The sequence below is a fragment of the Trachurus japonicus genome, chromosome 13, assembly GCF_045865225.1.
Source record: "Trachurus japonicus isolate A0001 chromosome 13, Traja_1.0".
In the NCBI taxonomy this organism is placed as follows: Eukaryota; Metazoa; Chordata; class Actinopteri; order Carangiformes; family Carangidae; genus Trachurus; species Trachurus japonicus.
In genome coordinates, this window is record NC_140919.1 from 31,450,414 (window position 1) to 31,477,446 (window position 27,033).

General features: G+C 40.6%; 6 protein-coding genes across 8 annotated transcripts in view; all 6 read right to left on the minus strand.

Annotated features, from left to right (window-relative positions):
• LOC146976281 (glutamate receptor ionotropic, kainate 1) overlaps window positions 1-9,909 on the minus strand; it is a 28,572-nt gene extending 18,663 nt beyond the window's left edge. Inside the window, exons 1-3 of one of the 2 annotated variants that reach the window (XM_085795956.1) lie at window positions 9,468-9,909; window positions 806-973; window positions 415-672 (exon numbers count right to left, since the gene is read on the minus strand). In XM_085795956.1, coding sequence (XP_085652082.1) covers window positions 415-672; window positions 806-973; window positions 9,468-9,552 — 511 coding nt within the window. In that variant the 5' untranslated portion in view covers window positions 9,553-9,909. The remainder of the gene's footprint in view (window positions 1-414; window positions 673-805; window positions 974-9,467) is intronic. The other variant, XM_085795957.1, reaches the window with a different exon arrangement.
• Window positions 9,910-12,314: 2,405 nt separating this feature from the next.
• LOC146976282 (claudin-8-like) lies at window positions 12,315-13,502 on the minus strand. Its single transcript, XM_085794484.1, has one exon. It carries the CDS (start codon window positions 13,392-13,394, stop codon window positions 12,315-12,317), a length of 1,080 nt encoding a protein of 359 aa, XP_085650610.1. The 5' UTR covers window positions 13,395-13,502.
• Window positions 13,503-15,188: 1,686 nt separating this feature from the next.
• On the minus strand, window positions 15,189-16,282 carry cldn8.1 (claudin 8.1). Its single transcript, XM_085794485.1, has one exon. The coding sequence runs from the start codon at window positions 16,013-16,015 to the stop codon at window positions 15,239-15,241; it is 777 nt and encodes a 258-aa protein (XP_085650611.1). The 5' UTR covers window positions 16,016-16,282; the 3' UTR covers window positions 15,189-15,238.
• A 645-nt stretch (window positions 16,283-16,927) lies between these two features.
• Window positions 16,928-18,401, minus strand: LOC146976284 (claudin-8-like). The gene has a single exon (XM_085795961.1). It carries the CDS (start codon window positions 18,308-18,310, stop codon window positions 17,435-17,437), a length of 876 nt encoding a protein of 291 aa, XP_085652087.1. The 5' UTR covers window positions 18,311-18,401; the 3' UTR covers window positions 16,928-17,434.
• Window positions 18,402-19,896: 1,495 nt separating this feature from the next.
• LOC146976285 (claudin-4-like) lies at window positions 19,897-20,750 on the minus strand. Its single transcript, XM_085794486.1, has one exon. It carries the CDS (start codon window positions 20,694-20,696, stop codon window positions 20,007-20,009), a length of 690 nt encoding a protein of 229 aa, XP_085650612.1. The 5' UTR covers window positions 20,697-20,750; the 3' UTR covers window positions 19,897-20,006.
• A 4,346-nt stretch (window positions 20,751-25,096) lies between these two features.
• Window positions 25,097-27,033, minus strand: part of LOC146976286 (rho guanine nucleotide exchange factor TIAM1-like) — a 43,946-nt gene continuing 42,009 nt past the window's right edge. For both annotated transcript variants that reach the window (XM_085795962.1, XM_085795963.1), the window contains exon 27: window positions 25,097-26,870. In XM_085795962.1, the coding sequence (XP_085652088.1) occupies window positions 26,317-26,870 (554 nt within the window). In that variant the 3' untranslated portion in view covers window positions 25,097-26,316. The remainder of the gene's footprint in view (window positions 26,871-27,033) is intronic.

A 27,033-nucleotide genomic window follows, 5' to 3' on the forward strand; every position in this document is an offset into this window, starting at 1 on the left:
CTCTGTAGTGCTGTTTTCCTCAGAGCTGAATTAGAGCTGGGGGTTTAATATGGATTGACTGAAATGGTTTGATTGGTTTGATATCAAGGGAGTAATGTTTTATCACAATTTCAGTGCAGAATAAGTGAATATTGTGCATGACTGGACCAATAAGCATGCAGGACCAAGATAATACTGCTGGTGATTGGCTGTATATTTACACAAACACTTCTGAGTGAGTAAAGACCCTGATCTTAAAAATAAAACAACAATTTGTCACATAATGTGTATTGTCATTTGTTTTTTGTTTAAATAGATTTGATCAATAGGTATTGTTGTTTGTATTCAGAACTGATATTGATCTTTTTTTCTGATATCTCAATCTCTCTCTGGGATTAACACTGCAGGTCTCTTGATGCTCTCATCTGCACTCACCAGTTGCATCCTCATAGACCACAGTGACCGTCTTCCACTTGTAGAACTGCACTATGTCCAACACCGCTCGGCTTATGGAGGCGTATTCAGGATAGAGATTAATGTAGAAGCTGTCTTTGTTGTCCACTGAAGGGTGTTTCCAGCGTGTCTGGATGTGAGGGACTTCCAGGGCGTTACAAATGGACTGGACGGCACTGACAGATGAGCTGTGAGAGGGGCCAAACACGGCCCCGACACCCAATGCCAACTGGTCGCACGCTGCGGTAATGAAACAGGACGTGGAGAGAGAAAGTAACAAATGGGCAACAGGGAAGACACTCTCACAACAACAATCTCTTTAATTGATTCTTCATCACAAAAGTCTTTCAGAATTTAACAAGCTGATCCTTACCTCTTCTTGAAGCCTCAAAACTGTCAAATAGGTTTATTCTCTGGATGTCATAGGTCAATGTGGTGTTTGGCATTAAGGTCCGGTTCCTGTTTATGTTGGTTACAGCAAATTTAAAGGCCAGTTCTTCAACACTAATGGGCTCATTCTCAAGCGTCTCAAAGATGCCCCCTGTAGGAAGAGGAGAGACAGGGGGAGGTGAGAGTTTTAGCCACATCACACTGAGGCAGCAACAGAAAAGTTATTGATTGTATGACTTCACACAGCTCAGTCACTCTCCTTCCATTATAGCCTAACTTTTTTTTTTTTACAGTGACCACAATTGAATTCTCACAGTTGTATAATGTGGACTGATTGTCTTCGTCCTTCTATCACATAATGCTGCTGAAGGACCTGGTTTATATGACAGGATTTAATCTCATTCAGAGAAAAGCTTGATCTTTACTGACTTCACCCTCTTTCCACGGCCTAAATTTCTCAAGCTGACACAATAGCTTTTATGAAAGAGTGGGATGATTTGGTCAGAAAAGCATGTCACAATAGTTCATTACAGGCTGTCCTTTAAAACATTATCATGGCAGACATTTTAAAGCATCGTCCTATTCTTGTGTTCCTGTCAAAACAGTAATTCACTCCAGTTTGACAGATTAACAACTGCACTGATTCACATTGTATTTACTGTCTTTTACAATTTGCTGCTCAGGACAGCAGTCACCTTTGATGAAATCATTCTTAATTGTGTTCCCACCGGCTCATGATTGATAGTGTCTGTGTAGACAAGCCCCAAAACACAATGTAATTTACTGAAAAGAGGTTAAAGGCTAAGTGCTCTGGCTCAGACTGCCAAAACTCTGGCTATGAGAGATGATCTTGCTTTAGAAAAGATACGCTAACACTCTAAATACTTCCATGTTGGGCCTGGGCAATTTGCAAAAAACTAAAAACCAAAAATCATACTGTGATTATTTTTGACAGATATTTGCAGTATGATAGTAAGACGATAACAGTGGCCATGGTCATTTTCTGTTGTACCACAATGTTTCATTTATGGCACGCTGTGACACATTTGACCTTCAAATCAAAAAGTTACATCTCTTGCTATTAGGATACTACATTTGGCCAGACAGCAATTTCTGTACTATTTCTGATTAATTGTTCAGCCCTGTTCTGTTTTGTTTTTTGCGTTATGGACTGTCTTAGTTACCTTCTTAATTTCCTTTTGACTTGAACACTGACTTTTTTTATTCTTTTTTCTTTCCTATCTGGATGTGTAGATGAATTGATTTGTCTAATCCTTCCTGTGGTATTTTTCTGTTTATTCTCTATAATCCAACACTTCTTTGCTTCATGTGTAAACTACAGTGTGTAAAAATCCCAGCTCCTTAAGATCCATATAAACCACAAAGAAAGCGGAAGCTACAGTAACCTCTATAAACAGTGACATTTCACTGTTTATAGAGAAGCTGCTTTATTGACCTGTCATATTGCACTGGAAAACTCGCTCTACATGATGTTGCAGTGGATTAATGTGACCACTGTGTTCATGTCGAAACTCTATTATAAGTCTAAGCATAATTTTTCATTTACTAAAACATACATAATCATCGACCGTGCAAAGGGGATTTGAACATCATGTCTGACTCTTCAGTAATTATTCTAAGTACCAACAAGCCAAAAGTAGCAGAACAGAGGGCTTTTCATAACAAAACCAAGTTTAAAACGGCATTCAATCAGTTAATCAGACAAATTGTTTCAAGAAAATAATAACCTCCAAATATCCGAGTAATTAAAAAGGAACCAAATATAAATCCAAAGTAGCCATTGTTATGAATACAGAAATATTATAAGCCCTCATGGACATGTCTGCTTCCTATTCCACCTCTTTGAATGGAAGGTGCAGACTGACAACAATGTGATACGGTTCCTATAGGATGAGGCGCTAAACACTGATCATTCTTTCCAAAATGAGCTGAAACCACATGTGTCAAGCTTTAATTTTCAAGATACATTTCTCGTTTTAAATACAATCACTTTCCAGCTGACTGTGTGTGCCAGGGCCACAGAGGCGGGGGCGGGGTCGCTCCAGAGTTGAGAAGATCATTCTGAAAACCATCCAACTCTTAATCCACCAGGCTGCTCCAGAAAGATGACAGGTCTAGCATGCCATGGCTGGCTATATGGCCATATATGACTCCAGCCAGGCACGAGCGCTACATACAGTGTTTTACATTTCAGTTACATAAAGCGCAGCATGAAAAACATCAGGATTAAGGCCAGAAAAATGCTGGATTGTCACCACCTGTATATAGGGCCAGCAAAGTCGTGTGAGATTCAGTGTCTTTATCCCTGCTGCAAATGCCCCTGCACGTCGATTTCACCCAAGCCTTTCAAATGTAAATCATTTAAAACATCTGGGCCTCCAGTGATAGGATTTCTGGTATAATACATTCAGGGTTAAACGTTTGTTCTCACTACATTGACATTCACGAGCGCAGACAGACACAAGGCTGGTCTCTGAACAGTTCGGTTAAGTTGATTTCTTTATCCGAAAACAAAATGTTACTGTCCTCATGTTCTCACATTCATATGATTTTTTCCCTGCAACAAAAAAACTAAGTCTGAAAAGACTATTTTTCAGACGTATTAATCAACTGTTACATTAACTATGAATGCAAATCCTAAAGACACCATTTCAATGTTGCAATAGTGTACAAATGACCTCACTTCACAACACAGAGAATACAGATGGCAATAGGTCATTGCACTCTCTAACAGTCTTTGAAGAATTGCCTGTGAAATTGTGATTGATTTGGGAGGAGAAAAGGCCTTTAAAAAGCTCCCCTTGAGACCTTGATTGTGAATGACCTTTTTCTTTGGTGTAGCATAGCCTCAAACCCCAAACTGAGAGAGCTTTGTCTGGACTCCCTGGTCACTAAAAGCATGCTTGAAAGTGCCAATCCTAATTATGGTTACCAAGCCTCAGTGAGCAGCTGCTGGGACCTGTTAAAGTCCTTAATTCTATCCAGTGGAATATGAAATTCTCAGGAAAAAAATACAATAACCCTCTCCCAGATATTCCAAGGAAATATATTCGACTGTGGTGTCTTTGTGACTTTCCCTTTCAAGGTGTTTTGACCATAAAAGGGGAAATAAACATGATTTCAGACCAACCTTCCTTGATTTCTGTTTTTCTCAAGTGCAAAGGCTCTTGAAGCAAATAAATGCAAATGTCACAACCTTATTAACTATTCAATAACAATATAATTCAAGTGGCAGCATCAGAGCACCATTTCCAATCAGTGATTTTGTTTTTCTCATACTTTAACAAGGCTGCGAAGTCAGACAGTCCAGTTTGTGTGAAAGGCAAAAATAGCTGCTGCTATTTAAATTTTCTGATTTACATTTTTTGTAGGTGACCTCTAATCACATGCAGAACCACAAGCATCCACTTTAATGAAAGAGCCTAGCATGTACTGCATGAATCTGCACTGTATTCATGAAAATGATACAAATGAACAAACCTTGATTAATGAAAATAATTGAGAGGCTCTCTGCTGCTGCCTAAAACACCATACAATTAGCTTATAAATTCAGCATTTACAAGTTGCTTTTAATAATATATTGATATTACATTACAGCCGAGACTGTTCAATTTACTGTCTTCCATGAGAAATGACTGTAACCCCATTAATAATCCCATTACATCAATAACGCTTATGTCATGAATAAAAAAGATATATTTGCAGCTGTTGGACTGTGGCAACATCATAACACACAGAAGTTTTATTGTCAGCAAAAGAAAAATATAATATCTATTTTATTGCACTGTTCACTTATTCACTTATTCATTTCCTCTAAGAGTCCTGCCGGTAAGGCGCAGCTCACAGTGAAAGAAAATACATTCATCTCTTCTCTCATTTCCACTCAAGATAAGATCTTAAATTTCTCTTTAAAGTATAATGAGTTTCTTGATTTCCAAAGAGCGACCCGCGGGATTCAGTCTGACGGCTGTTTGTCTGCAGCTCATCTTGAAGAGCACTGGTCCAAGCAATCAGCTGTGGCCTACGTCAGAAAGATACCATTGGAAAATATTTAGATTATTTAAAGTAGCTGAGCTCTTTGTTAAAATGTCTTCAGACAACACACATTATTAATGCACCAGAGGTCTTTATGCACTGCATCAGGAAAATGACTAATCCATCTGTTTGCTTGGTTATTGTGCAGCAGGGAACTAAACTCAACTATATTGACTCTGTTAGTACCGTACCTATGACCACATCAACCATCTGGAGTGAAGCAGCAGCAGTGCTCTACTTCATTTGGAGATTGGTTTCAAATTAGCTTATAGTGTATTCATGTGGTTAGAAAACTCAGGCAGGGAATCGTAGTCTTATATCTCCAGGCAATTTCTATTGAAGACCTCACAAAACACTATGCACATATCACCATGAAAATAATTAAGTTTGTCTCTACCCCAGGTTTTAACACTTATGGCCCAATGAGACTTAGTCAACATTGATGTCCAGAATGGCTTTTAATGATCCCCTCTGCCTTTCAGGCAGACATGTTTTAAGTTGATCAAACAGTCTTTGAATTGGCTCCAATACCTATACATTAGTCAGCCTTGATCATGGCTTAATAAAGTATGGTATCTGCATCTCTTTGCAAGATGGATTCCAAACAGGCACTAATGTTTGGTTCACAACATCATCATTGCTTCAAATTGGACCTTTGTTGATACCTGTATCAATAATTGAGTTTATAGAACCCAGTTTATTTAGACAATATTCATTCCATTGCTAGCCTAGAAATCTAGACGCACCCTAGCGGCAGCAAATATATTTGCTCCGTAGGTGGGTCTAGAAACGAGCCATAGGAACTTTTTGAGTCTCGAACACCGATTGTGTTCACCAATCACAGCGCTCTATCTGTTTAGAGAGTCGTTGGGCGGGCTTAACGAGATTGCGACATACGTTTTAATTGGCTTGTCAGGCTAACGACATCCTGCTCTTTGCTCTGATTGGTCGTAGCGCTACCCTATTGGTGCAGAGGCAGTTTGAAAGACAGCCTTCATCCCGCCCCCTGGATTGAGCCGAGGTCTACCGGTCGTTTCCAGACTATACATTTTAGTGATATAGTCTGGCTTGTCAGGCTATTCCATTGCATCAATAGATAATACATTTTTTATAATTCGGTAGGCTAATTCAACAACTGGGACCGGAACATGTGCTGAGAGGGACATTTTACATTTTAATTAAATAATAAATAAACGTTTCAGTGATGGTGATGCATCTTTTGTCATTTTTGCACTGCAATGTATACTGACACACAAAAGTATTTTTAAATTTTTAATCAAGCTTTACTTTAGATGAACAGTCACATTTTAAATCACATTTGAAGCTCAATGTCTTCACTTATTTCAGTGACATGCCTCCCCACTAATTTTGAGATCATGCAACTCTATGTCACATTATGTCTCACACAAGATCAATCATTTGTTAATTTAAATAAAAAAAGTAAATTATGATTGGGATACATAGCTATTTAACTTTATTGTCCACCTTAGTGGAAAGAGCTGTATACTGACAAAGAAACCAATCCTTTATGTCTCTTGTGATGTGACACGTGACCTGTAAACAAATCTGCCTCAAAACAAGCCTTGCTGTCACTTTTGGGAGTGTAACTCGAAAAGTGGGTCATGGGATCACAGCTCAGTGTGTCCTTATTCTGCATTTCATAGCGTAGGACAAGTCAACACTGTAAATGGGATCCTTTTTTTTTCCCAATGGGGAAAGAGGTAAATGGGGAATAATCACTTCACACTTTCTGTTTGCTGATGATACATGGATCAGTGCACTCACTCAATAGGCTATTAGCACACAAATGAACAAATGGACAAGAAAGTTAGAGTAAATTTATTCTTAAGTAATTACAAGTTTGAACTTGGAGTTGCAGATAAAACTATAAACTTAGAGCCAATCATGAAACCACCTATATTAAGCCCTGAAAAATAAGACCAAAATTCTACCTGTACTGGTATTGAATCAGCTTTTTATGTAAAGGAAACTTCATACTGTTTTTTGGGCTCATTTGTTTTACCACAGTGTTATGATTAATGCATTTATAAATGCATGCTATACTATAGCCACCATTAGTTACTTTCCAATATAATTTTCAGGATCACTGAGCTTCTATCTCATCTTTAATAGGCCAGACAGTGGGGTGATGCATGCCAGGAGGTCACAAAAACAAAAGCTTCTGCTCTTGCTGCAAGCGAATTATTATAAACCCGTAGGCTGTGCCTTTTATAGACTTCTGTTACCCCCCCATCACTGCAAACAGCAAGAAAGATACGGTTCAGGTTTAGACAGCTGCATGGATCCCTTTTTAAATCCAGAAACCTTAAAGTAAGAGGTTAATATTAAGAAACTGGTGTTAAGATCCCGATTCTGATCTGCGATGTTGTGACTCTGCAATTATCACATGAAGGGGAGTCTTTTAAAGCAGAGGAACACAATGACGTAGTGTTTTGCTTTCTCCCCTCTCCTCATCCTGGGCCAGTTCCCAGTGAGAACCCCCCTCCCCCCCACACCCCAACAACACCACCAGCACCACTCTAACCTGGGCCCATGCCAGACTGTGAATGAATAAGGAGGTCCTAACCAGTCTACTATCTGCGTTTGATGTAGAGCACTGAGGTTTCTCTGTTTATAGGATAGCTTCTTGCAACCAAGGACCAAAACATTTAGACCAAAGAAATAATACATCTGGAAAAATTGCAGCTTTAAAACCACTGGACTATTTAATGGCTTGATGGATATATCAGGTGATATTTCACTGGCCAATTGTAGCTAATCATACCTTCCACAATGCATGACTTGAATCATAAAAAAACACATCACTTTTCACCAATACATTAAGCATGCAAGTAAAGGGAAACAGGAACTGAACCAACAGTAAATATAGAGTGCAGGCCAAGCCACAAACTGCTGCTTCTGTGCTCTCCCCAATGATGAGATTTGGTCGATGCCTAAGTACCATATTTGGGGAAGAGACTTTTTGCATAAAGAAGATTAGTGTTAGTTGTTTAAGGGCTTGGGGGAGAAGATTTACCATTATTACCAACCCCAGTGAAAAGAGTGAAAGCCGAACACAATCTGATGCCAACACTTGCCAAGGCAGAAAAATGTTAATTGAACCAAGCCACACACCATATGGGAGAGATTATGTGTGCGGGTCATGAAGAGAATGACAAAGATTAGATGGCCTCGGAGAGTGATAGACGATTGAGAGAGATTAACAATATAGAGCACAGATCGGGACTGTCAGAACAGAGAGGTGGCACCAGCCTATTAGCCTTTAAAGTTACGCAACGCCACAAGTCTGATTGTTTAAGTCTTTAGAAGTAGAGCAAATCTGGAAAAATACATCTGCCCTGGGCATTCAGTGGAGCAGAGAGTCCCGAGGCCTAAATTGAAAAAAGTCATTTTTCTGATGCAATCATATAACCCATGAGAGGAACAGTGGCAAACCAATGGGAGAGAAGCAAAGAGCATTAATTTGCTACCAACCATGGGCCCATTGTTATAACGTTACATCAGAAATCAAAGGGGAATGGTTGGAGCATGAGCTGTGTTTGTCTAATTGCAAGTGCAGAGTGAAGTCGAAAGCAGAGTTCTTTCCAATTCTCAAAGGCTCAGCAGACAACTTTGGACTCAGATCCACATTCACAGATGTCACTGGCTATCAGCATACGTGTGCATCAAATCTAAAACACTTCTGAGTTAGGTACACCAGAAGCCAAATATAAACAATGTATCACTCTTCATTCTTTGCGCCCATTACCGATTGCAACATCATCAAGCCAACAGTGCATGCTTTCAGATGCAGCGGTGGTGCAACTTTATCATTCCTCTGCTGCTGACCTGCACTGTCAACATGGAGGAATGGAGAGAGAGAGAGAGAGAGAGAGAGAGAGAGACTGGCATTGGCCAACCAAACAGGATTAACATGATTTTGATGAAACTGAGTTGTTTCATGTGGACAACGAGCCCTCTGTCCTCAGTACCTCCTTTATGAAAGGAGAAACAATAATCCCATAATGAGATGTATAAAGGTACAGCGGAAATATCACAACAGATGGAAAAAGTCTCTTAAGGACAGTATTTTACAATGTCACCTAATAGAAGCTCACACACACACACTGCCCCTATGGGGATGGTACAGGACACTGACAATATGATTTGTTAGATTCAGTAAGACGATTGTCAAAAGGTACAATACAACATTTAACACCTGAAAATATCAGCATACATGAGCATCAATGGAAGGAAATAGTAAGCTTTTTGTAGTACCAAACGTCAAAGGTTATCCTCAAACCACAGACTTACCTGCAGCAAATAAGGTGCACAGTTGTTATGATTAGATATCGTCACATATAGAACATCTGCAATTATTATCCTGGCTGGATTTAATTTAGTAGAAAGCTTATTTGCTTAGCTTTTATACAGAACATGCTCAAGAAGTGCTGCAAGAGATTAAAAAATATCAACCAGGATGGTAAACCACAAAAGTCCAACTCTTATCATTTTAAATTACAAAATAGTGTACTTAATTCATTGGAAATGAGCAACAATCACAAACATTTGACAACCTTGCCACTTACCAATTCTCAGGACTTGCTGTGAAGTGAGCCAAAACTCTCCCATAAAGTACAGCAGTGAAAATAACAGTCCCTTCCTTTTCGCCATGGTCCTCCCTCCAGAGTCGAATTTAACATTGATATCAGTTTTTCTGCCCTCTGTAATTCATGCTGATAACTTGCCAGTCCTTGTATCCGTAACGAAAATAAACTGGCATCCGACCCACATCCATCCCTCACACATTGTGATGAAGAAGAAAAAAAAATAAACAAACAAACCAAAAACACACACTCCACTTGCAGTTGTCACTGCTCAAAAGAACTCCAGTTTTTCCATTCTAAAATCCTCCATGTGCCAGTAAGGTTTTGCTCCCCATATTCACTGTTCAGACATCCCTTTTATCATGTTTTTTTTTTCCCGGTGCACACTTGAATTGTAGGCTGCAACTGAGGAGGAGGACTGTGCTCTGTGTTTCTGCTGTCAAGCGCGCAAGATTGGGAAACAGCAATCCTGCTTACAGCTTTCAAAATAAAAGCTGAATTGGCAGCCATAGCAGTAATAGAAAGAAGTCAACAACATGTGTAATGAGTAATATGTGTCATTCATTTCAGCCGTTAGATTTGTATTTTAATTTAATCAAACAAAATACAAAGTCATTTTTGTGGCTGAACATATAGAAAGTTTTCCCTTGAATATTGTGTATATCTTATTCATTTATATTTGTAAAATGTGACCCATAATTTACATTTTCTCCATGCTGGGATATTTATTTTTGATATGTAGGTCTTTTGGATAATTTTGTCTTGTATTATATATTAATTACTTACTCATGCATACAATAATTTCCTAGCTTTAACTAGGAATGTTGCTTAAAATTGCAATTCCCCAATCGCAGAACCTTAAGTCAATACAATTATCTCTCCCCTTTCTTTGGCACTTTTACCCATCATTTGAATGCTTTTATTTTGAAAAAGAAAACGTCCCCTTCCTGGTCTCACTCTGTCTTTCAGTGGCTGACTTGACATGACTGAGCATCCCTCCCGTGCAGGCGCTCAATTGAGGGCACAGCCAAGCCGCTGATCCGCAAACATGGATACGTCCTGAAGATTAACTTCAAATCTGGCAACATTCGACCTCGACAACGTCTTTGCTTTGGTACACCGAGGAATGATTAAATCTTTGCTCCAGTCCTGATGGAAATGCAAATCTAATCTTCGAACTGGTCGTTGACGCTCTCTTGAAGATTAACTACCTCAAACAGTTTATTTGACACAGTCTCATAGTAAAGTAAGATGTGTTCACGTTACCTTAACCCACTTTGCTTATTTCCTTGAAGCAGAGAGGTTTGGGGTGGAAGTTTAAAAAAAAAAAAAGTTCTGTTGCACTGATCAGTAACTGAAGCAGTTGATGATGCTTCAAACCAATTCTCTCTAACTGAGGGAGAAGCATCAGGGCTGCTTGATGCATGTTATGGGATTAGTATAATCTCACCATTATTTAATTCCTCAGAAATTAGCCAAATTAGACATTTATAGTTGAGAATGTTTTTTTCTACTCACACATTAACAGAAATGTGATATAATATCCTCAGTTGGCATTTTCTTTGGGGAAATATTTTTCACAAAAGGTGCTGTATAATTTCAGGTCTACTGAAAGTGAAAAATGCATGAAGAAACACACTGAAATAAGTCTATTTAGCAAAGGAAGCCCTCAGAATATGGCCTCCTTGTTTGAACATCACAAATCCAGTTTTAGTGATTTTATCAAAAAAAATACAACTCCTGACATTGAATGGATAATGTTGTCCACAATGTTAATTATTTGCCTTTATGGTTTGTAACATATATCTCCATGTTAATAATGTATTGTATTAATAGGAAGTTATCCAATTAAAGCTTAGCTCATGAAATGCAGTGGAAGGAAGGCATTATTCTTCTGACACCTGCAGTGTGAGTAGGGGGGATTGCACCATCTGTTTGGGGTTCAGGACACTCAGCGTGTTCTCTGGTGTCATCTAGTGGTGAATTATGTCAGTGACTGGGATCAGCTCAGGCCACCATGGTGAGCACTATCAGGAGATTTGTAGGCTACTGCCAGCATTGTATTTTGTATTATTTGTTATTTTCCAGTAATAATCACAACACATTTGCTGTTGTAAAATTGATTTATATATTCAAACCTCAATACACTCATTTAACATTGGTACCAGCATAGCAAGTCTAACTTATATTCGAAACATGGCCATTATGAAAGACATAATACAGCCTCTCAGCCACCGAAACTACATTATCTCTACAGGACTGCCCACCGGGGAAACGTGGTCATTCCAAGCAAAGCCAAAGTCTCTTGGTGAACTATTACTTCCTACAAACTGCATTTTGCCCATTACTAAGCATCTGTAAATCAAAATGTCCCTTTTAATGACCATTGCTAATACAAACAATAACAAACAACCATTGATAAAATATGAATAAAATTTGATTATATAGTGTAGCACTGCTGAGCAGTCTGTTTTTACTTCTATTATGGCTACAATTTCAGTGGCAGAAAAGACATATTGGTAGTAAAATACATAAACACACACACACACACTCACACTGAAACACGTACAATGATAACCACAACAAATTAAAAAATATATATATAATGAACAGATGGTTACAGAGATGCAAAACATTAGGCAATGCTGTTCCAAACAGACAAATTCCCACTTATCTATTTTGGGAAAATAAACCCATATGATGACTTAATGAAAACAAAATGTCACCTTTATGTATACACTAACAGCAAAGGCAGTTATGTTCAAATTAGGATCATTCTGTGAACCACAATCAGCCAAAAAATCTTACTCTACTTACTTGATTTTTGCATTATATGTATATACCACCACTGTGAGACTCTGGTTGAATTTTTGATTCTTTATAGGATATGAAAACAGGAGTGTGTGGTACCGGATAAAAACTGGACTGGTAGGACGCAGTGGGATTGCCACTGTAAGTCAACGTGTATGGCGTGGTGTTTTGGCTAATGTACAAAGAGTTCCCTGGAGTATAGATGCTCCCAGCATGGTTCGAACTCTGCATGGAGGAATGGTGAGCTAAGCTACCTTGATATAATGATGCATTTCGAGGCAGACTTGGGTTGTAGACAACAGGAGGGTTGATCAGTGCTCCATTATTTGTCATAAGCTGAGGGACATTTTCCAGTGGCATCGCAAGCTGTGGTCCTGCAGACACATTATTCGGTAGAGACGGCTGGTATCCGGTTGATCTGAGGCTTGGAACACTTGAGATGGGGTGATATCTCATCAGAGCTGGCTTGCTGGGGGTTGGCTTGTAACCGAGCAGGTTGGCTGGGTGGTACACATCGAACGAACCTTTGTCTGAGGGCAGACGGCGGCAGACAAACAACATGGCCGAGGCAAAAAGGAAGGCACCAGTCACCCATCCTATGTAAAGAGCTTCTCCCAGCTCCCTCCTCTGGGCATCAATCAGCAAAGGATTGTAAAAATCTCTAATGATGACGTGCCCTGTCCACGAGACAGGGATGAAGACACAAATGCAGGCCATGAACTGCATAACACCTGCAACCATCAGGATAATGGTCTTAGCCCGATCATTACCCTGAAAACAGGAAATACACCGCATTCCTGCCATACCCACGAGGAGCCCCAGTCCTGACAGGGCCAGAGAGCAGCACATCAGACCCCTGGCTGCCTGCAAGTCCGGGGGCAGGAACAGCAGTGAGTCGTACACCTTACACTGCATCCTGATGTTGGCTTGTCGGTAGCAGTTCATCCACAGGCCCTCCCAGCGAGTTTCCATCACAATTATGTTCTCTTCAATGAAAGCTGTCACCTTCCACATGGGCATCCCTGTTGTAGCAGCTGCCCCGATCAGTCCGATCAGCCCGACACACATTGCGGCCAACTCTGAAACATCCTGAGGCATTGTGCAGTATGTGAGAATTCAGCTTTGTCCAAAATCCAAAATTAGAAATTCAACTAGTATCAGTATAATATTTCAGAATCCGAATCAGAGACGTGCTCAAGGCAGAGAGTCTCCTCTCATCTGATGCACCTTGTTTGTTATGAGAGGTGTTTGTTATGGGAAAGATAATGTGGTCATCTGGTTGGCCCAGAGCAATGGGGGTAAAGAGGATCTCTGCTTATTTTGTGTTTATGGTTCCTCTGGTACTTGTCTGCTATCTGTACTATCAGCTTTTCCAGCAATAAACACTTAGAAGACAACACCAGAAACAGCTCACAACATCAGAAATAATTGTATGACTTGCCAAGTTTTTATTTCCATATTAAATGTGATTTAAAAAAGCCATCAAATATACAGTACAGCACAGTAGCTCCTTCAGTACTTGTGTTGTCCACAGGGGAGCAGAGATGACCTTTGAGTAAATGGAACAGAGACTGAGCTCATCACACTGTCAAAATACAGTTATCGATTGATTGAGGAAGACAAGACATATATCACAAGTCAACATTTCATATAGGGTACAGTATGTGTGCATAATTCTACAACTGTATAACATGTAGTGCTGCTGAACAGGCATAACAAAAGAAATAGATCCTTTATTTTAGTTAAACTTAAGCAACAATAAAGGTATCATTTATCATTAAAGTTGTCATTTTACAATTATAATTTGAACTGCAGTTTGCTTTTGAACTCACTGAAACTGAAATGAGTTGACCTGGTTGTCAAAGAACTAATATTCTCGACTGAACAGAGATGGAAATCTTCTCTCATTGTTTAAACATGAAGCTGAAGTCAACCAGGAAGTGAACTGCACAAGATCTGGCCTAACACTATCTGTGTCTCAATTCAAAGTGACTTGCAAATTCTGATCACATGATGATGAAGTCAGCTGTCTCTATCCGGTTTCTATGTCAACACTAAGCTCTCTGGCTAAGTTGTCTCAGTGTCCACGCCTTTAACAAGCTACATCTCATGTTTACTAAGAACCATCAGTTTACAAGTTCCCCATGAGGTCATAACCAAACTTCAAGACTTACAGCTGTTTTCTGTTTAACCTATACACACACATACACAATGTTAGATTCATATTCCATTGTCAACGTCATTTTCACACAGTCTGTCACCTACAGTATGTCTCCTATTTACTGTCTTCTGAAGAGTGGTACCTGTAATTTCCCTGCCATTGTTTTCCTTTGCGTATCATGTGTCTAATACTGGCCAAAACAAGCTAAAACTGGTTAAAACTGTGAAGGAAAATATGAGGGCTGAGAGTGGTGTAAATCTGAACTCTAAGCACAGGCACAGTTAATGTTGAAGGTTAAAATAAATTGATTTTGAAATGTATTTAACTGTCTTACTAACTACACAAATTATCCACAGACAACAAATAGCATTTTAGCAGTCAAATATACACAAACACACTTGCGCCTTGTCAGTCGATAGTTAAACGTTACATAAATTCATAAATTGCTATGTACAGCATGTAGAAAATAGTTCACTAAATATACAAAAACAAGATTTTTAGTATAAAATTTAGTAAAAACAACTCCTATAATTGAAATGCAGGTTACACAGGAAGATGGGAAATGTTAAAATGCTCTTTGAGAAGATGTTATATACACCACAAATGACTTATAAAGAGTTTGTTTAAAATGGACATCCATGAATCGGTTCCATTATCATTCACAGTCAATGTTTTCATTGAAATGTGTCATATTGCAGTGTCAAACAAGCCCATATGAAAAGAATTTTCCTTGCATACACTGACCATTACCGATCACCATTACCTCAGTCAATTGAAGTGCTCAGAGATAAGCCACCCCACTGCGTACAGAGGGGTGGTAGCTGTAGATAGACGAGGGGTGTCTTGACAGCATGGGCTGTGGTCGGGGTTGTGGTTGAGGAAGTAGCACCAGCTGCTGAGGCTGAAGAGGCTGCAGAGGCTGTAGAGGTTGCGGAGGATAGGCCATGTAGTCTGAGGCCTTAGAGTACATGTACCTCTCTGAACCTTTGTCTTCGGACAAATTGCAGCAGATAAACATGCATCCACCAACAAACAAGAAAGCGGAGGCCACCCAGCCGATGTACAGAGCCTCTCCGAGCTCCCTGCGCTGGGCGTCAATCAGCAAGGGGTTGTAGAAGTCCCTGATGATGACATGACCCGTCCATGACACAGGGATAATGGTGCAGATACAAGCCATGATGATCATGCTTCCTGCGATGATGAGGACCAGTCGCTTCGCCCGGTCATTGTTTTCAATACATGCCGTGCACTGCATCCCAACCAAACTGATCAGCAGACCAAGACCACCCAGCGCCAGAGCACAGCACATGAGCCCCCGAGCAGCCTGTAGGTCGGGTGGTAGGGCCAAGAGAGAGTCATACACCTTGCACTGCATCCTGATGTCAGCCTGCCGGAAGCAATTCATCCACAGACCCTCGTACCGAGTCTCAAACACAATAATGTTCTCCCCAATGAAAGCTGTGACTCGCCACATGGGCATCCCAGTGCTTGCAGCTGCCCCAATCAGTCCGATCAGGGTCAATAGAAGACCCACTATCTCCAGTGCTGAATTGGCCATCCTGTTTTTTTCTTATTCCTCCAAGCTCATACATACATAAATGCGCATAACCAGTGTGAATGGAGCTGGATGCAGTATGGAGTGGCTTTGCATCCCAGTGGAGGAGGAAGGGCGGGTTGGTGCTCACATGTACAGTCCCCTCCCTGTTGACATGACACTAGAATGAAAGGGGTGTGAATAGGAACCTGTTGCCATGAAACAGAATCCCCCAGGACATTTTTTTTCTTTGTACACCTCCCCCAAGAGGTGCTGTGCTGCCACTTTGTTTATTCACACATCTCAGTTTACATTCTCAGATCTCACTTCACAAGGAAACTTGAATAAGTAAAAAAGAAAAAAAACATGGGTGTTTTATTAAAAGGGAGAATTTTTCAAGTTCACCAACTTGTAACTAGCTATCTAGACTTGAATATATCAACTACAAATATAGCGATCCCTCTGGAGTTTAACCAAACCAACCAAGTGCTATTTTTGAACTGAAAAGCATTGACCAATGGGGAAACATTAACTTAAGAATTGTCACTGAAATAGGATAATAGAAACAATGTTAACAAAAAGAACATTTAGGAATTCTTACACATGATTCTTTGCTGTGTGTGTGTGTGACATGCGTTATATTTGAGTGTGGATTAGTCACTTTTAGTATCAGATTTCTGGTCTGTGTCTATCTGGCTGTTACAGCTCTGACTTGGTTAAAAGGAAATCTCCCTGCAGGGTTGTGTTGTGTTGGGTGTACCTGTGTCAGTAGTCAGGTTTAACCAGTTCAGGTACATTTCTGCTGAAAACAATGGAGACAACAAAACAACTGACAGGAAGTGAAACATGGCCATCATGTAGCCTATTACCAGTACTTGTTGATCAGTTTCGCCACTCTTATATAGGGACCCGGAAAAAGAAAAAAGAAAATTGTCCTTTTTACACAACATTATCCCTTTATTTGAAACCACAATTGACCTTATAATTAGGCCAGCATTTTGAAAAAGTATTTACATGTACACAAAATAGTTCACATAAATCATTTAGAGGTATATCTGATAAGGCCTAGTGCATAATTTGATCTCAAAGAGCTTGTCAGTGGAGGCTGTAAAGACAGTGGTATAACAGATAGCTGTGGTAATACCACAGAAAAATCGTATGGCTGACTGACTGGTGTTACAATTTTCTCCAAATTAAGCATATGGAAACAAACAAAGCATAAGAAGTAATTTGGCACTGTTCATCATGATCAAAACAAATGTTCTTCCACAACAAATTTCAATCTCTGCAATAAAGTTGGCCCTCTTTGAGAAAGTTGTGAAAGATTTGGCCATTTTCAGGGACAGTCTCAGGTCATATTTGTCAGGTGATTATCAAATGCACCAAATCATGGCGAGAAAAAAAAGCAAGTCCAAAACTGGCTTTGTTTTTGATTTCACCTCACTAGTACTGACTTGGTGTATATGCTACAGATCCTGGTGGTGGTGGTACTGAATAGGCAGGCTGGTAGGTGTACGCTGGCTGGTACGAGTATGGCTGGTAGGTGTATGCAGGCTGGTAGATATTTCCTGGATTGTACACAATCCTCTCCTCTGGATCCTGGGTACGGGGAGCGTGACGACACAGAAGGATGACTCCAGCACTGAATAGCAACGCTGAGGTCACCCAGCCGATATAGAGAGCCTCCCCAAGCTCCCTGCGCTGGGCATCGATCAGCAGAGGGTTGTAGAAATCCCTGATGATGACATGGCCAGTCCACGACACCGGGATAAGGGTGGTGATACAGCCCAGGAGGAAGAGGCAGCCTCCCGCCACAAGGACAATATGCTTGGTGCGAGCCCGATGGTCCACCACTTTGGTACACTTCATCCCCACTGCTGAAACGATGAGGGCGAAGACGGTCACGGCCACGGAGGCACACATCAGACCTCTGGCGGCCTGGAGGTCCGGTGGCAGAAACAGCAGAGAATCATACACCTTACACTGCATCCTGATGTTGGCTTGTCTGTAGCAGTTCATCCATAATCCCTCCCAGCGGGTCTCCATGACAATGATGTTCTCCTCGATGAAGGCTGTTACCTTCCACATCGGCAGGCCCGTCACGGCTGCCACACCGATTAGTCCAATGAAACCAATGATGAGAGCCACTACCTCACAGCAAATGGCATTCTGGCGTTTTCTCTTCTCAATTTTCTGTTTTTCCTCATATACAGAGTCTTGGTATTCTGTATAGGCCTCTGGCTTCTTGTCACCATAGTAAGAGCCTGCATAAGACTGAGGCGGCTTGCTGTAGCCACTGTAGGCAGTGTAAGTGGCCATTGTGGCTTTTGGCTGCACTCTTGCAGCTCGAGAAACAAATCTGAGGAGAAGAGCAAGTCAGGGAACTTATACACCCACGAAAAATGCTAACGATGCAATGCAACCTTACTGGTTGAGCTGCTTTATACCCATCAGATGGATGACGACACACCAAAGAGTGGTTCTTGTTTGAATGAAAATATAACCGTCACAACCAACAACTTAGTCTTGTGATCAACCAGTCAATCAAAAACTGATTAAATCACTCTATGAAGTCATGTTTGATCATAGTATGTTTCCTGTCTTTGAACTTTCAATATATTTTCAATGCTATATAGCACAATGTTGTTGTTGTTGTTTTTGTAAGTTAAGGAATATGATTTAGACAACAAAGAGGATAGCTTAAATCTATGCTATAAATAGATAAAACACAACATTTCTTTGTTGTTATTGGTTGGACGTTTGAGGACAAAATCAATAAATTAAATCTATCGTTTTTAATTTTAAAATGAAAACAATTTTATTTTGATACACTAACAAGAACATTTTAGTATCTTTTCCTTTCATGTAAAGAAGTGGCTACAGAGGATGTTGTCCTGCCTGCTGTCCAAAGCCCTTTGACACAAATTGTGTGTTGGTAAAGAATCTCAATCTCTCTCAGACTGAAACCTGATCAAATGATCACAGATATCAAACTGTCTCCGCCTCTAGATGTAAACTGAGCTGATAGAAAGGTGTTGAGAACAGAAACCTGAGGTGGATTGGTTTCATTGTGACACAGTATTGACCGTCTGCCAACAGAGTTGCCACATTCACATCTGCCCTTCCTCTTGAATGTAAAAGTAATCAGTCTGTAGATGATCCTTTTTACTACAACAAGAAAAATAATTGAATGATATCGCTGACAGGTATCTAGAGTGTTTGCCGTGGTCGGTTAAAGCTGAAGTAAGCCATCAGGTCATTTTGGCTAACTTCCTGTCAGCCGATGGAGTTAGCAGTCCCCGCCCTCATCCCTACGTCACTACATTCACATGCATCCCTTGGCTGCACACACAGAGAGGACCGCCCCTTTATGCCGTTCTCTCTCCTCATTGGATAAAGGTTGTAGGATACAAGGAAAGTTTTCTCCTCAGCTTACATCAGAGCACAGTGACTGACAGACCCGTGTTTCGGACCAAACACTCTATATAAGTGATTGCTGTCGGAAGATATAACTATTTAAGACTGATATTAACACAAACATTCCGTTTACTTCTGCTTTAAAACACACACACATAATTGCGCAAGCAAATGTAGAATCAGAATCAGCCTTTATTGTCAGTGAGTATAGCTAAATTACAGCAATCAACCCGTCCGTACATTTATTGACATGTTGACTTGGTTGTCTACTTGCTGGTTAAAAATTATCAAATCAAAATGATCAATGGCAAAAGGACAATTACAAGCGAAAGTTCAGAAATGAAAAAGCAATAATGTGAATAAAAGCGCAATAAAAATGACATAGCAGTACTGAATTGAAAAGAAAATTTTCACTGATTTCACCAACAACATATAAGCACAAATAAACCTCATAATTCAATATCTTGCTCCAACTGTTAAGGATTTTGGGAGAAAACAAATAATTAATGTAAATAAGAGCTATTTATAGTTCAATGAGTATACAAAGTGTCCTTTCAACATTAGAGACATGTAACAACACATTTTAGGCAGCATGTTATTACACATATTGGTGATGCTTGTGAGAGCTGGATGGTGTCCGCTGCAAATAGATGCTGCCATCTTTCTGTGAATCCCTCAGTGCCAGAAGATGTGCGTCAGCGTAGGGCTCCTCATCCTTTGATGCACGGTGGCTGTAGCTGACTAGAACGAGGATCCCGGTGACCAGCAAAACACCACAAGTGGCCCAGCCGATGAAGAGGGCGCTCCCCAGCTCCCGTTTCTGACCATCAGTTATCAGTGGGTCGTAGAATCTGTTGATGACAGTAAAGCCAACCCAGCAGACGGGGATGAGTGTGATCAAACAGGACAGCAGAAAGAAAACTCCCCCCAAGGCCAGGGTGATGTTCTTGCCCCTTGTGTTGTCACCACAGCAATTGCTCTGCTGAATTCCAGATCCTGTGATCAGCAAGGAGATGAAGACCAAAATTATGGAGACAACCATTAGCCCCCTGGCTGCCTGCAGCTCTGGTGCGAGAATTAGCAAAGAGTCGTACACCTTGCACTGCATCTTGATGTTTGCCTGCCTCCAGCAGTTCATCCACAGGCCCTCCCAGAGATCCTCCATGACAACGAGATTGGCACCAATGAAGGCTGAAACCCTCCATGTGGGCAACGCAGTGGTAGTTACTGCCCCAAACAGGCCGATGAAGCCCAGGACGAGGGCGATGACCTCCAGCTTTCCTTTCATGGCTCGGTGGAAACTGCGGTCTCGTCTCTCGTCTGCTGTCTCACGATGTGACCAACTGATGAGCACTGCAGAGATATATACCTCTATGATCATATCACCTTGCTGCAATCTAATCATACTGCAGGGGTGCAAACTCATCAGGGGTAAAAAAGGTGACAAGATACCGACCCCCTAGGGGGGTCCGGGGGCATGCTCCCCCGGGGAATTTTTTTTTTTAACCAACTTTAAAGGTGAATTTACAGTCAATTTTAGCATGAGACTAGGGTCCAGATTTACTCAGGTTTGCACAGCTTTTGCTCCTGTTAAACCTGTACAATCTGTCTCTCTGTGTTTGGTTTTGAAATATGTGAAGGGGGTCTTCAGCCTATGCAGGTTTAGCATGAGCAAAAGCTGTGCAAAACTTGGAGAATCTGTCCCTTGATGTCCATCAGATGAACCTTGCAAACCTTGCCTTCAAACAAAATAAAATTTAATACAGACTGATTGGTTCATTGTGAAACATTTATTTATTGATGTAAGCCTAAATGTGTTTTCTGTACGTAGGCTATGCTCCGAGGCAGCGCTGCTCTTTCTGTCCAATAACACACATGAAGCTTAAAAATGCCATTGGCTACATAAAACATATTAAGCGGCAATATGTATTTAAAAGATGTTCAAGCAAACGGTTCGGTTCACGGTTTTGTGGTCATGGTTTTCGGTTCGGTTTCGTATACTTTGATCGTTGGGAAAATCAATCATGTCTTGTATATTCAGGTTAAAACTTAAAGAATGAGGCAGTCTGACATCTGATACATCATTGTGACAGTCTGAGGTTAAAAGTAGGTGAGATTCTGGCTGCAAGAGAGGAGACATGATAGTTCCAACATGTTTTAATTTATTGGGCAAATAAAGTTATCTAACAAATGCTAAGAACAATTAGATATTCACTGAAATATATAACCTATATTTATTAATTGTGGTTCTTACAAAAAATATATCTTATAAAATATAAAAGCTAAAATGTCTCTTAAAGCTCTGCCCCTTTAATTAGTGCATACAAAATAATTTAACTTTAGCCTACTACTTTTACAACCACATTATTTACCAGCAACATAAAGTGAAACAGAGGCAGAGGTGTCCTGCCACAGTCAGTCAACCTCCTCCTCCTCCTCCTGCTGCTGCTGCTCAGGTCGCGCTGCAGCGCTAATAAAAGCTAAACGCGCTAATCGCTAATTGGCCGCGATCGCGATCATCACACACACGCGGTCCCATACAGCAACTATACAACGCTGCTGGCGCATCTTCTAGCTCCGACTCTTTCACTCGCCATGCTCAAAAAGTCGCGTTAGTTAGTCTGTATTAAAAGTGAAGCTTCAGGTGTGTATTGCTGGACAGAAGAGGAGCGCTGCCACCACTCGTTGTCATCCAGATAAGGTGCATGCGCCCTTAAAGAGACAGGTGCATTGGCTCGGCTGGGCTTGCCTCGCCTCGCCGGACCCCCCCCCCCTCTCTCAAATTTTTTTTTATTGCGGATTTACACGAATCACACAAATGACCAATTTGGGATCCAAAACGGCGAATTTCGCCGAAAGGTGACAAGTTTGCACCCCTGATACTGGTTTGTACTGACTTGACCTTGTTTTCTGCCAGTGTATCCGGTACAGAAACGCATTGAAAGAAAACAAATGCATGACAGTTGTTTTGATTGCTCGTCATGCATGACCAACACCAATGAAGAGTGATTAAGCAATTCAAAAGTCGTGCAAGGTGTGTTAAAAATTGAAAAAATTGACTAAAACCTGATCAGGGATTAGTACTTAAGCTTCCATGATGAGCAAAATATGTCAGACCAAGCCATTGTTTTCTATGCAAGCCCATACACACACATTAACTTGAAAAGTAATGTTTTTCTAGGAAGTTTAATAGATGTGAACATCTATATGGCTTAGGTGTGAGGCTCATTAACTCTCTTCATTAAAGATGAAGAATCAATAGTGTTCCTAATTTAAGTAAAAACAAATTCCAGCTTGGCGGTACTCATTAAAAAGTCATGAGTAAAAATCAATCATCAGTCAACTGGTTTACATAAAGAGGGATTTTCCTTTAAACTGACCTGCTCGTTAAGACTCATAAGGTCTAACTTGCTATAACTTAAAACTAAAAAGAGTTTTGTTTCTTATAATTTCTTGATTATGTGAATAGGTACATTACCTAATTTCACATAAGGCGGAAATGTTTCAAAATCAACAGTGGGTTTTTAAAAGAAGAGCCACGCCTATTCTCAGAAAGAACATCAGCTGTGTAGGATTGTTCAAACATGTTGGTCAATCTTATATGAAGAAGGAGAGACAGAGAGGAGAGAGAGAGAGAGAGAGAGAGACAGACAGACAGACAGACAGAGATAGGGGAGGGGGTGAAAGGGAGGGAGCAGCAGTAGCAGTAGCAGGAGAGGTCAAAAAACAGGAACAGAAACTGAAGAGCCAGTTGAACAGGTTTGTTGAGTGATACTATCGTCACATCCCTTAGTGGTCGAAAATGTAAACAGAAACAGCTCACTGAAGGAAACACAGAGCTGTGAACCCAAATGCATCATATCTGTACTTTGAAGCATTTTATGTAAAGATTAATAGGGATGGACTTAGATTAGGATGGATTTGATAACTAGGAATAAACCAAAGTACTGAATTCACAGTAAGGTGTTAGTTGGTGCAGGGGCACAGGCAGCCATGTCTATCTGCCACTGACTGCTGCCACCTGCTGTCTGTAGATATGACTGCACATTCCTCTGCAAGTTTTGCATGCAATGGTATGCAGTTTTTGTTTTCTGTCTCATGTCTGCTTCTTCTTTTTCAGCATTAAACATTTTGGACTTTAAAAGTCCAAAGTTTTAAAGTGATCTGTTCAGTTAAATACAGAGGCCCATGAATCAAGTTTGTACCATTTTATCTTGGGTGAGATGAGCCTGCTCCTTCAAAGGAAGAGCATTAGCAGAACAGCCTATTCCAGCCCTCTGTTATTAAGCACAATCTCCCCTGAAGATCTACTGTTAGTCTGATGTGCTCTCTCTCCCTTATCTTGAAGGTGCGACTGAATATTAAAATCAGTCACTTAAAATCTCATCAAACGATTGACCACAAATTTTGGAATTTTAACGAATGATTAAAATGATAAAAACGTTAAAACTGGGAATTGTAGAAAATATGTCATCTGAACAACAGGATGCACCAACAATCTGAAGGAGCACTAGATGCTTTGTAGTGGGGGTGGTGATTGACAAGAGTAAGGGGAGGGCTGCTGGGCCTGGGTGGATATCTACAGAGCTCAGAGACTCCTCAAAGAGGAGATAGGGCTGTGAGAAGTTTAGATTATAGTGTCTCTGGCACACAGCCAGTCTACCTCCTGTCAGCTTGGAAATGAAACCGGTCTTTGCCCTAACAGGATGCTGGAAATTGAAGACTACTGTTCATCATCTCTGCTAAATGCACTGATCTGTGATGGGCATCCTGAATTGTACACAGTTACTCTGCAGTGTTAGTGACTGATGCCCCAGAATTTCAGATGAGTGTACAGTTGCACAAAGACATTGAGTCAGAGAACAAATGGTACTATCCTACCACAATCCTAAAACGCACACTGGCGTCAAAACGTTAGTTGTTGTGCACCTCTATTAAATATTTCTGCATTTTATCGAGTGCTCCAGTCTCTTTTCATTTGGGTTCAGTCCCTGCAAAGTGACCCACTTGATTCCCACGCTTCAATGATCTGTCCTGGGCTGAGAGCACTGATTTACTGGTTTGGCTGAAGCACAAGAGCACCCCTCCCTTTGGGTACTATCCTATATTATACTTATAGCAGCTTTTTATCCTATGGTGTGTATTTTGGTTATGCATGCCTGTGGTACCATTTGCTGAACTATGGACTGATTAGCGGAGATATAACATGTCAGGTATTTCTTATCATCATATACAACATGTGGTCTGATAGTTTCACATTTTATCATATTTCCCAGCTGTTTATTGTATGCTTGAGCACAATTTCTCCCTCCAATATACTGCACACATTCCTTTTTAGGGATAATAGGGGTTTGAGCTCCTTCATCATCACTCAGACACCTAATCAGCTGTGGCTTGCAAACACAAAAAGTGGCTCCTAATGTCTTGTGAAGGATTTTAGTTTCCCTGCTTCTGTTCAGCAATTGCATTCTCCGTGTGCTTCTCATCTTTCAGTGTTGCTTTGAGGCAGAAGAGCATTGATTAGCTGCTCCATTCTGTCGTTCGCAGGCATGTCAGAACACATCGGGCATTTATGTGTTTTTCTCACATCACAGAATTGTTTTGCAGGGATGAGATCTGACGAGCTGTGATGTGAGTGAGGTAGCTGAGTAGAACTACACAAACCAATGAATCACTACAAAGAAGTGGTTTGAGTTATAAGTAGGAAACAACTGTATTTATTATGATATCAATACATTTTTCTATATACACACAGTAATAAAAATGCAGTCTTAGTAGCACAATGAGTTGTTTACAAGTATGACTCCTTTCTCTGTAGGCATACTGTCTTTCCCCTTGATTGCTTGAGCAAATTTGGACTTTCTTTGTGAAGAATAAAAAAAAGATTACTAATGTCGTTATGCTCACAAATTAATTTACATATGAATAAATAAAAAAAAAAACATAGCTTTGTAATCCATTAACCAGTGAACAATCTTTTTAACACACAAGACCTCAAAAGTAACTGATGTGCAAATTCTCTACAGTACAAGAGTGTGCACATGAAATGTTAAGAAAGGAATAATGCTGGGTGTTCTTTGAATGGCAATACTGAAGAGCAAAAAGAATAAAACAAAACAAAACAAAAATGTTTCACAGTAAATAAAAAGACATAGAACAGCAAATGCAAATTCAAGTAAAACAGGATTATGTTAAGTTAAAACAAATCACAATCCCCATACCTCTGTGACATGGGGGCTCTTACATAATTCCACTATTAAATGTAACAAGAAATATTTCCAAGGCTAAAAAGATAGCTTTAAGTCCATAAAACATGAGATCAAAATCATATATTATACACAGCCAGGAAATCTGCTCCCAAAACATGTCAGTGTATATTCATGTGAAAATGTACAAGTACAGTAAATGATGCAAGACAATACTGTCCTTTGCAATTATTTATTCTATTTCTTTAAGGACAAATAATATACAGCCCTTAACTATGATAATATCTCTGAGTCACACAGACAAAAACAAATATTAATGTTCTTACAATACCCAAATTTGGCAACAGCAGGCAGGACTATAGAATGCTGCCCAAATGTGCAAACCATGCCAATCAAAGCAGTTGATTAGATTCCATGATTGTACCATCAAGTTCATCTCTTAGAGCTTACGCTTGACTTCTATGTAACAGCATTTGATTTGGGATAGAGCTCCCTCACTCTGGATTCCTGTATTGCTCCACTGATGATCTTACCTGTACAAAAAGCAGTCAGCAAAAGTAAGGTAAGGAGGGATATTATCTTCTACTAGCCGTGTGATATACGTCAATGCCCATGCATTGTTGGTGAAGACTGATGACTGATCTTTATGGAGCTCATGTAAAGCTGATTAAACATTTGCTGTCTGCCTGTCCTCTTCAGCTTTTATGTGCCACAGTCTGGGGATGAACCCGACTGCTCCCTTCGTACCCAGATCTCATCCTCTGTTTGCTTTCGATCGTCCACGTTGTCGTCGCTCTGCTTCTCAGTGTCAACCAGCTTTACATCATCATTCCCCTCGCTGACTGTTAGGGACTTAAGGCTTTTGCATTCTTCTGTTTCCTCACCGTCCAAGGACAAAGCCATGACAGGGGCCTCTAGATCATCCTCAGCAGATGGTGCTCTTGGTGTCTGACAGGGCTCGTCATCTTCGTCGCTCAGGATGTCCGTCTCCTTCACCTCTTCCTGGTCCTCGTATTCTTCTAGGTCGAACTGTTCTTCCACCCACCGGTCTGTGTCACCTGCCAACTCAGACTGCTGCTGCTGCTGCTGCTGCTGCTGCTGGTCTGGTTTGTCCTGTAGCTGGAGCTGATTTGAGTCGGGATCCTGCGGGGAAGCCAGGTCTTGCTCGGGTTCACCGTCAAAGACGATGTCAGTGTCGATCGTGAAGCGGTTGCGCACCAGCTTTCGTCTGCCTAGAGTCCTGGTTGGGGCGGATGCTGCAAAAAGGCAAGAAGAAAAATATAAAAGAAATGACTAATGTGGACAGATAACATTAGCATTATTCATTTTTTATAACTAGAGGAATAAAAGACTGATGAGTGAGGAACGCTGGCAGATTTACCAGGTGGTAAGAAAGAACACTTCTCAGCAGAGCCTTGT

Excerpts from the sequence above, each read along its gene's own strand:
- LOC146976284 (XM_085795961.1), bottom strand. The coding sequence starts at position 18,310 with ATGGCCACTTACACTGCCTACAGTGGCTACAGCAAGCCGCCTCAGTCT.
- cldn8.1 (XM_085794485.1), bottom strand. The coding sequence starts at position 16,015 with ATGGCCAATTCAGCACTGGAGATAGTGGGTCTTCTATTGACCCTGATC.
- LOC146976282 (XM_085794484.1), bottom strand. The coding sequence starts at position 13,394 with ATGCCTCAGGATGTTTCAGAGTTGGCCGCAATGTGTGTCGGGCTGATC.
- LOC146976285 (XM_085794486.1), bottom strand. The coding sequence starts at position 20,696 with ATGAAAGGAAAGCTGGAGGTCATCGCCCTCGTCCTGGGCTTCATCGGC.